General features: G+C 38.6%; 1 protein-coding gene across 1 annotated transcript; it reads left to right on the top strand.

Annotated features, from left to right (window-relative positions):
- Positions 1–1,096: 1,096 nt before the first annotated feature.
- On the top strand, positions 1,097–2,999 carry LOC123924113 (protein VAPYRIN-like). Its single transcript, XM_045976888.1, has 2 exons — positions 1,097–1,906; positions 2,508–2,999. Exons 1-2 carry the CDS (start codon positions 1,220–1,222, stop codon positions 2,922–2,924), a joined length of 1,104 nt encoding a protein of 367 aa, XP_045832844.1. The 5' UTR covers positions 1,097–1,219; the 3' UTR covers positions 2,925–2,999.
- The last annotated feature ends 8,013 nt before the right edge of the window (positions 3,000–11,012 follow it).

The following is an 11,012-nucleotide window of genomic DNA, read 5'->3' as shown; positions in this document are numbered from 1 at the left end:
CGAAATGTGATGATATAAGTAATAATAATGAAATGGCATGATATTAGTAACATTTAACATAAGGTATATGATATTAGTAAAAGAATTTTAAGAAGTTAAAAAATATATAAAAAACTTTTTAAACATAAGGTGTATTTAAAAATAAGAATTTATAAGTTAGTCAAAAAAAAAAAAAAAGAATTTATAAATTTATAAATGAAAATAAAGCAAAGAAACATCACCCTGTTTAGAGGCGGATTTACTCATGGTGTTGAAGATGAATCTTTCAATAGACATTGAAATATCAAGGTTTTTTTTTTTTGACTGTGAAATATCAAGATATTTACATAGTTGTTTTTAAGAAATTATCTTTATCCTATAGTTTCATTTAGCATGAAGTGGTTTTATGGCTCACCACCACCGTGGTTTCCCGGCTCCCCACCATCTGCAGAGGCATAGGCCTTGAAAGAAGCCATCACTTGAGTGGGGGAATTGGAGTTAACTAGAGTGGTAAACGCCATATAAGGATAACTCCAATAATTAATAGGAATTTGGTCAAATTATAAATGATTGTCATAAATTATTATTATGAAATTATCCGAACTTTAAGATAAATACTCCCTCCGGTCCTTATTATAAGGAACACTTTGAAAAAATCACACAGACCAATGAAGCACATTTAACATAGTTATTTTCATTTAATACTCTTATAAATTTTAATTTATTCCATGTATACCCTTATTTAATTACTCTTTATTCAACTAACTTACTTATTTTTAAATTCTCTCTCATAATAAATAAGGGCATAAGTGAAATTGAACATTTAAAATATTTGAAAATTGGTCAAAGTTTCTTATAAAAAGGACTAAATTTTTTGCCCTAAATATTCCTTATAAAAAAGACCGGAGGGAGTATAAATTAACTTCGCTCCTCACTCACTTGCGAAACGTCACAATCTTATATTAACTCTCATGTTTTTAATTTGAGTCCATCTTATATTATGAATGAAATATGAATTTGTTTTGGTAAAAAAATTAAAATTCCAAGTCTAAAATGCAATTTTAGCATTTAATACAAATTAAAGATATATATGCATCAAAAAAACAAATTAAAGATAGACATATTCCATTGTGACATTGTCCCGTGAACTCAAATATTCCCTTTTCTCCACATATATATACCAAAAAGAAAAGGAAAAAAAAAAAAACACAAATCCATTCCACCCCAATCACACTGGTAGATGGAGAAGCTAGTAGAAGTATGCGAACCAGCAGAGGTTCGGATAGAATTCACACTCCACACCAAATGCCGAACCACAATCCAACTCAAATCACTAAACCCAACCAAACCAATAGCTTTCAAAATTCAAACCTCATCACCCAACAAATTCCTAGTTAACCCACCGAGTGGACTCATTCCACCACTCTCAATTTCCACCTTCCAAATCATCCTCAAACCACAATCTCATCTCCCTCGTTCTTACCCTCGTTCACCCTCCGACAAATTCCTCATCAAAACGGCTGAGTTTAGTAACTTTTCATCCAACTCGTCTGAGTCAACTCACTCCGATACCGATTCAATTAACTCGTGGTTTGCTACTCGTCCTTATGGATTTTCAACTTATGATATTAAACTCAAAGTTGCGTTTGTTGGGAAGTTTCTTTTGTATGATGCTGTTTCTCGTGGTGATTTGGAATGTGTTAGGAGTTTGATTAAACGGCAGCGTTCTATGCTTTTGGAATTGAACCCTGCTGAGTCTGAGTCGCTTTTGCGAGTTGCTTCTGAGTTGAATAACCCGGATGATATGGTTCATGTTTTGCTTGAAGCTGGGTTGAGAATTTGTGAGGCCGTTGGATCTGGTAATTTCAAGGGCTCTGATGATGTACATGTGGCTGGTGGGAATATTATTGCTTGTGAAGAACAACACGTGAGTGTCTCGTCACTTGCTACACTTTTTGTCCTTTATATTTACGGAGAAAAAAAAGACAAACTAAAATTAAAAGCTAATTTTTTTTTATTTAAACATTAGCAAAAACATGTACTATGAGTGTAAATTAGAAATTTAGAGACTAAATTGGTTAGAGAATTATAGTTTAGTAATTAAATTTAAAAATTGTGTCATATAAGTGTAACTATCATGGATATTATTGGAGTGGTCGGGTTTGAACTCCACTCCAAATTTTATATTTTTTCACATTTAAATGGATGAGTCTAGCCACCATACAATTTGACAAAAAAAATTAAAAAATTGTTTTAATTAAATTTTAATAAATTATATTAACTATATTTCGGAACACTAGTTACACATGAGCTAGTTTCTTACTGAAGTCACGTTTCTTATTGAAGTCACGAGAACTCTAGGGCGTCGGACCCCAATAGTCTTATTTGCAAAATCACCCATTTTTTAAGACTACATGTTGGCGGACTGAATCAAAATAATGTCGCCGGAGGAGTTGCTCTACATGTTGCACAGATTCAAGCTTTTTTTACAAAAAATGTATGTTGAATGTTTTTTTTTTTTTAATTAGGTGGAGGATGTGGAGCAAGGAAAATCGGTGTTAGAGGCATCAAGGCAAGGAAATGTGAGGGAACTTGAATCCCTATTAAGAAGAGGTGTGAATTTCAACTACCGTGATAATTATGGCTTAACACCACTTCATGCTGCAGCATTTAAAGGGCACAAGGATGTGGTGTTAATGCTTTGTAAGGCAGGGTTGGACTTAGAATGTGAGGATAATGAAGGTCATGTACCCTTGCATATGGCAGTGGAAAGTGGTGATATTGAGACTGTTAAGATTTTTGTTGACAAGGGTGTGAATCTTAATGCTATGAATAAGAGGGGTGTCACACCTTTGTTTATGGCTAAAGTTTGGGATCATGAGGATGTGTGTAAGTTGCTTGTTAGCAAAGGAGCATATTCCACTCTTGCTCTTACATTAGCTTAATATTGTACTTTTTTTTTATTTTATTTTTTTGAAGACCTTGTTATCAATCATAATAATTTTAATTTTTTTGGTTAAGGATGACGTTTTTATTCGATCCATGTAATTAACATCTCTAGTCTTAAATATAAGAACAAATTAAATCAATAAAAATAAAATATACATTTTGTCTAAATTCATTAGCAAGTCTTCCTAATGATTTTGGGGGAGTTTTCCCGCTGAAATTGTAAACGTCAATAAAATTGTTCCTTGTTCCATCAATCAAACGGAGTAAGGGGCAATTTGATTAAGGTTATACAATTTCAGAAGGATATTTACCTATTTTCAAATTTAAGCGGGGTATTTGACGAATTTTAAAATTTCAGAGAGGTGTTTGACATTTCAGTCTTCCTAATGGCTTATAATGTATAAGTTCATTTGATAAAAAAAAATTTGTTTCGTTTGTTCAAAAAACTGTTTCGTAAATATTTTTTTAAAATTTGTTTCGTTTGTTCAAAAAACTGTTTCGTCAATTATAGGATGTTTTTAGTACTGTTTTAGAGTAATTTTAATAGCAAAAGAAGACTAAAAGTTATGAAGTTACTTGACCAAAAATCAAGAAAAAAGCACAAAAAAGGGCAAAAAAAGGAAGAAATTGAAGAATTCATCGCACCACGATGGATGGCCAATCATAGCACGATGAGAATACGATTAAAAGATTATAAAAAATCAATCCATCGTAGCACGATAGATCGCAATGTGGCCACGATGAGAAATCTGTGAACCATCATGGGCACGATGAGTACGATGCGCAAGATGGAAAAATGAAGAAATACCACATCGTACCAAAAACGCCATAACTAGAGCTACGCGTATCGGAACGAGTCCCGTGACCATGCGTTGGAAAGTTAAGACAAAGAGCTACAACTTTCGTGTTGAAGCAAGAATCTAATTCTGGACGCTATTGCGGCTACGATGGCATACATCGTGGCCACGATGAAGAGAAAACTTGGCCACCAAGTCTGCGTGCTTTTTAAACAAGAAAAAGGACTCATCTCGCCACGATGGATCCCATCTCGCCACGATGGTGCGTGAAGCCCAAGCCCAAAACACTATAAATAGAGTTCTCCACCTTCACAATTATATATTCAGAAGTTTAGAGAACTATAAGCCTCTGAGGAGCAAATGAGGAGGATCAAAGGAGGGCTAAGGAGCTCTCAAGGAATAAGGTTTTTCTATATGCTTATTCTTTCTTTCTTTTCTTGTTTGGTCTTTTAGCACCTAAACCCATCAGGGTTAGGTCAAGTAGATGAACTCCCCTAGGACTGCTTGAGACATGTAATTTGGTTATTTTCCAAGACTATTGACAATTGTTATTCATTTATTATCCGTTACTATCTCTATTTATTTGTTTATACACTAGCATATATAAATGCGCACATATTTTGTTAGTAACTAGGGTCGAAGTGGATACCGTGACACATCTAAGACTACAAAATCAAAGAGATACTATAACCTACCTATATGAGACCATTAAATTCAGTATCTGCGGTTATGTTTGAGATTAAGAATCACACGTAGTTAAATTATGCACTGATATTAGGAAATCGGGATGACGTAGAGAACTTGTTAAATTCTGAACTTCTAAAGGTTATGATGCTGTTTACGTTGGAATTTGGTAAACAACCGCTAGTTTAAGTATTTAAACTCGCGAGATCAACTAGTAAATCTCAGGACAATTTTGTGTTTATTCGCTTCAAGAAAATTGTTTGAATGTTCGTTTGAATAAGGAAACAAACACTTAGGAATCAAAATATTTTAAAGCATACAAGAGAAACTAATTCGAATCGCCTCGAAGTAGCAGTTTCTCAAGCAAGTATCTGGACTCAGACTTGGAAAAAATTACTGGAAAACAAATTGCATTGAATGAAAAACAATTACAAATAAAGATGGTTCACAAAACATACATTTCTCCTTCGAATTCCGTTCGTTCGATCGCTGAGTACTTAGAATTTTTGGAGAGAGTGTTTGTATAAATTTTGTGACCTTTGTTCTGAATGAAAAACTACTATAAATACTACTACTAAGTGGTAACTGTTTCTCGATCATCTGGACGCTCCTCCATTTGCCACGTCGACCACGTTCTCCACTTTCATCTTTCATTCCTTCAGCGCGCGCCAAGACCTTTTGGGCCGTTCGTTGTTCCTTCTTTGGGCTTGGCCCAACTCTCCATCGGTTCGATTTCGCGCTTTCGATAGCTTCCTGGCAGAACCAAAATTGGACGCATTATCCATATCTTTCGAAGCGCTTTTTTGGCTTCGACCTAGCTGGCTCTCGACGCCACCTTTGAAAGTTTTATTTTAACAATATCACCTCCAAATAGATATTGGACCCACCAATTATATTTAATTGATAAATACCAAATTTATATCCAACAAATTGCCCCCCAAAAATGCCATTTTCGACTATGTCTATCGCAAGAGGAAGTGGCGTTTTTGAAAGTATTAATGGATATCTTTCTTTTCCATTTATCTCTCCTATCGTTTAGACTGCCTTTCAAACTTTGGATTGGCTCCAAAACTTGTTCTTCTTTCCACCTGTCAAGGGGTTTGGACATTTGTCAACAAGGAAATTGAAAAATTTGTTATTTTCAACAGACCGCGTGCCTCTATAAATAGCCATATCCTCCCTTTATTGCGTTTTCTCCAATTTTTCTCTGTCAACTGTTCATCTTCTTCTTCATCTTCCGCGATTCTTTCTTGAATTCTTGTTTCCAAAAGACTTCTTGTCTTCACTTTTCTACTTATCACCCAGTCATCAACTTTCTTTTCACTCGGATTTTCCTCAACCGTTGCAAACAACCTGTGATTCCCAAATTTAACCCTAATCACCATTCTTTCACGCCATCTTTATACCTTCATCAATGGCGTCAGGTTCAGATGTCAGAAAATTCCTTCCTTACGCCGGTAAGTGGACCGCCGCCACTCTTTCCTCTTACGACACGGATGTGGTTCCAGAACCATCGTTGCGTCTGGATTTACAAAAGTTTTGGGAAAATCAATTAATCTTTCCTTATTCTGTCGATAACCTCGTGCATGCATTTGGGGGACCCAAACCAAGTGATAAAAGTCGGAACTCCAAGGTTTTGTCTATTTTTCCTGTTTACAAGCCTTGTGTTCCTAGGGTTTTCATTAGTGACCCCTATAATTTTAGCTATATCAAGGCGCCTAACAGAGTGTTTCGATCAGCTCCTTCTTTGAATGATCAATACCTTGGCTGGTTAGACAGGGTACAACGTGACAAAGCTGACATTTGGCAAGCTTGTGGCATTTATGACCTTATTCAACTTTCTCGGACCGGCCTTAAATACCAGCAGGAAATGATTGTTGCTGCTTTACACTTCTTTGAGTCTTCCACCAACACTTTCCACTTCGAATGTGGCATGATGACTCCTACACTGCTGGATGTTGCTGCCATTACTGGCTTATCGCCTCTTGGCGACACTTATGATCCTTGCAAAGCTTCCGACACCATCAAATTCGACTTTCGAAACAAGTCTTACTCTAAATACATCGTGGAGAATCGAAAGACTAGTGATGAAGTAAGTGACGAAGAACACATCGCTTTCTTAACCTTATGGCTATCGCAGTATGTCTTCTGCACTCAATCTCTCCAAGTAGCCAAGAAATTCATCCCTATGGCTATTCAATTACATGAGTGCCAGCAATTCAACTTCGCTCGGCTTATTCTTGGATGTCTTTATGAATCCATGAGGGATGCTTGTGAACATCTTAAAAGAACAGGTGATGGATCCACCTTTTTAGGTGCTGGCCCCTTCTGGTTACTGCAATTATGGCTAACTGCCACTTTTCATGCTGAGCTTGACCTTTTCTTGCCTGAGCCATACTATGAGGAATCAAGAACACGTCGAGTCGAAGGCACGAGGTTGGCGAGGATGGTGCCTAGGGAAAGAGGCCTTGGTTATGATGTGGCTTTCCAACAGTATTTTAATACTTTCCTCAGCCTGAAGAAGTTCAAGCCTAGCTTTGCTCCCTTTGTGGATAGGCCACTTGGTCCTCCTTGGTTTACTCACAGATTTCCTTCTCCACCGGAATTCGAGACGGTAACCAACAACATTTGGACTGCTTACTTGATGCCTACAGTCTTGTCTTGTCGAATCGGCTTGACCTCTGGAGATTTTGGGTTAGTTGGTTACTTCCCAAACCTGGTGTCCCGCCAATTTGGCTTAACTCAAATACTCCCTAAGAGCATATATTTGGAAGAGAGGGAGGTTTGTTTGGGCAAACATGGCATGACCGAACCACAGTTCCATTCATTCTTGAACCACTTCAATCAGCCTTCTTATGAGCTTACCCCATTCGACTTCGCTCCCTCACATGCCTGCACTAGGGAATTTTTTACCTGGTGGTCTCGACACTATGAAGGACGCCTGGTCGACAAGACTGCCTTGCTTACCGCTATCTCTAATGGGTTCGACTCATCTATTTTGAACAAGATTAAGTCGAAATTGAATGCCAGAGGTATTCTTTTGGTTCTACTTTTACTTGCATAATTTTTTACCTTGCGTGCTTTTCTCTTATGCGCACCTCTTCGATGTAGGGAGTAAGTCGAAGGCAGGTTTCAGCGACTCTAGCAAGCCTCTTCCACCACCATCTAAGGTTGAACTACAGGTAAGCTTTTACCTTCTTGTGGGTTTTCACACTTCTGTAAGATTTCTATGTTAACTTTGATATGCCCTTCCTAGATTGCTTCACGCAAGAGGCCTCACTCAACTGAAACTCCTTCTGTTTCGAAAAAACAAAAGCCTGTTCCAGCCACTTGTTTGAGTGTTCCAGATGAGGTATCCATTTATCCAACGATTTCTATTTCTCTTGGCTTAAATGCGAACTTACTGAACTGTGGCCTGTAGGATACTCCTGTTCTCTCGACCATCCCTGAGCACACTACCGCTGCTACTACTCAAGATCTTTTTCCTAGTGCTGAACCCACTCCTGATGAGAAAAAGAAAAAGAAGAAGAAGAAGAAAGAACACCAACCCAGCCAAGAAAGTACTCCTGAGCGCAAGTCCTCTGAGATTGGGACACAACCTAATACTCTGGCATCACCTGGGGACCCTCCTTTGGAACAATCGGAGAGGAAGAAAAAGAAGAAAAAGAAGCAGAAAAGATCTCCTGCTGCAGCTACTGTTGTTGAGGCTTCTGCTACTGCAAAAGAAACAACTTCACAACCTGAAGCTTCTGCTACCCCTCAACCCCAAGTAAGCCATTCTTACTTCTTGTTATTTCTCCAGCTTTTGACTGCGTTACTCATCCTTTCATGGTTTCATTTGTTTCAGCCACAAAACTCTGCTCAAGTTATTCCTCAGGATGAGCCTGCTCTTAGCAAAGCGGTTGAGGGGGTGGTCGAAGGAACCAGTGATGCGCATTCTGAAGATGTTGCAGAAAAAATCTCATCTCCCCAGCCTCTCGAAACGGCCATTCCTACTGAGACCTCATCACCGCCCAAGGCTCCTAGCTCGCCTCACCGCGCTTTCGAAGATGACAATCTTAAGCCTAACAATGAAGAAGACCAACTCGATCGAAGCCTACCACAACCAAACCTTTCGACACATCCTGCCCCAGTATTAGCCAATAATGATCCTCCAACCAACTTTCAAGCTGACCCTATTGCTAATACTGAACAAAGGCCAACAGTTGATGGTGAGCACTCCACTACCAATCAACCACAACCAAGTGGGTCAAACCATGAATCTAGTTCACCCAGTGCTGGCGCTTTCGACTCTGAAGATGGGAACTCCTATATTGGTGACTCACCTGGTGAAGAGGGAACTTCCGTGTCGAAGCCATTTCCCACTGTTGTCCTGCCAGCTGAACTTGCTAAAGAGTTAAAAGATTTAACTCCAGTCGACGCACTTAGCAAGCTTTTATCAAGCCATGGCACCTCTAGCTCCACTTTTGAGGACACAGAAGGTAACGGAGATGTACTTGAGCAAGAACAGTTTGAGCATGAAATCAGGTTTAGGCGAGAAATTCTTAATGGGGATATGTTGGGCCTGCTTGAGCGTGACTCTTCTATATATTACAACATCAAAGCTCTTTTCCGCAAGCTGCAGAACCCAAGGACTGACGAAGCAATGTTCCTTCTAGTGACTCAGGCTGAAACCTTTCTAGAACAATTCGTTAGTCAATCTCAACTCCTAACCAGGACTAGCGGCCTTTTGACATCTCTGCTTGCCACCCAGCAACAACATTTCGAGCAAGCTAATAGTTGCAATGCAGAGGTCACAACTATCAAGACTGCCTCTGATGAAGCCCTTGAGCAACTTGTGGCTTGTGAGAACAATATTGCTCAATGGCAGTCTGAAATCGAAGCGCTAAAGGAAAAGGTTCGACAGGAAGAGGCTAAGATGGAAAAGCTAGCTGCAGTAGCTATCGAAGCACAAAAAGTTAAGCTTGATGAGCTAGCACGTGAAGGTATCCAGCACTATAGTAATGGTCTAGCTGTCCAAAAGCGAGTTGAGCACCTTGCTAGTGATAAAGAAATGCTACAACGTAAACTGGCGTCCATTCGAACTCAGTATTACCAATTTCAAGCGGCCAATCGACAGCCTCCTTCGACATCCCAGCAACAATCTTGACCTTATAAATTTTCCTTTTAGTCTTAAATTTTTGTTATTCTCTTTTGGATGTCATAACTGTAGATCTTTTAACACTAGCAACTATCGAACAATTTTGTACATGCTTTTTTAAATGTATGCCCTTCTTGGCCTTTTCATGGTGCATGTTCATGTATTGGCTGAGTATTTTATTCCTTTATTGTTGCTTGCTTTCCTTCTTTTGGGTCATTATCCCAAGCCTCATTAATAGCATTTTGCAAGGAATGGAACGAACATGTTTCCAAAGCAGTTAACATGATTAACTACACGGTTTTGGGCATTAATGCTTTGGCATTTCCCTATGCAAACTGACCATGGTTAGTTGTAACTACCTAGCCATTAACGCGCCTTAATCCTTTTATAAAGACTCACGCCTTGCAACTCTTTTTGCTCATCATTTTGCACAAATAACGCATCAATACCTCTCCACAAAGAATGGATAACAAGACAAATCCTCCTTCTTCTACCTCAAGCTCAAACATGCTGCGTCCTCTTAGAAAGGGACGAACCAAGATTCCAGCTTCCAAACTTCCACGCGCTAGAATCCTTCGCCCTCGACCGACATCAGCTAATGTAGTAGAAACCATCATTCTCTCTTCTGACTCCTCAAGCTCTAGTTCAGATGACGAAGATGAAGACTACCTCAAGTTCCTCAGTACCCTAGAGCCTGATGAAGAATACCCAGGAACTCCAACTCCTTCTTCTGAGGATGAAGACTCTCAGATCTCAGAACTTTCCAATTCTGATTCAAAGGATGAGGGAACTCGGGTTCAGGGTAAACCTTAAGTGGTTATCTTTCAACATTCAACCATTTCTTGTATTTTCTTGAACATTCTTGAATGATTGGTTGTATTGTTGATTTTATATGAAATAAAACTTGATTATTGGCATTTCCTTTTACCATTTCGCAAATTTTATTCTTGCGTTATTCATTTTTTATGGTTATTTCTTGCAACATTGGCTTGTATTTCTTTAAATATTTGCCATTCATGTTGACTGAACGTTTCTCAGGAGTTAACTCTTCAATCTCATAAGCTCCATTTGACAAAACTTGAGAGATCTTAAATGGTCCTTCCCAATTGGGGTGACCATTTTCCAAAGACTCGATCTCGTCTGTCCATGGGGAGGATGACTTTCCAAACTAAGTCTCCTACGTCAAAGAGTTTGGATTTAACCCTTTTGTTGTATGCTCTAGCAATTCGTTCTTTTTGTCGAATCAAAGCATCTAACGCCTGCAACCTTTCCTCATCCACGTCTGTTAATTCATCTAACATTATGTTATCATAGTGATCAGGAGGTAGTTCCCATTGCCTTTGTACTCGAATTGACTGCATCATTATTTCAAACAGGTAACACGGCATCGTGACCATATGTTAGTCGAAAAGGTGTCGAACCTGTTGACTCTTTAGGAGAATTCCTACATGCCCATAGGACTT

This window comes from Trifolium pratense, linkage group LG4 (assembly GCF_020283565.1).
Source record: "Trifolium pratense cultivar HEN17-A07 linkage group LG4, ARS_RC_1.1, whole genome shotgun sequence".
Lineage (NCBI taxonomy): Eukaryota > Viridiplantae > Streptophyta > Magnoliopsida > Fabales > Fabaceae > Trifolium > Trifolium pratense.
This window is presented reverse-complemented; position numbering and strand designations above follow the sequence as displayed.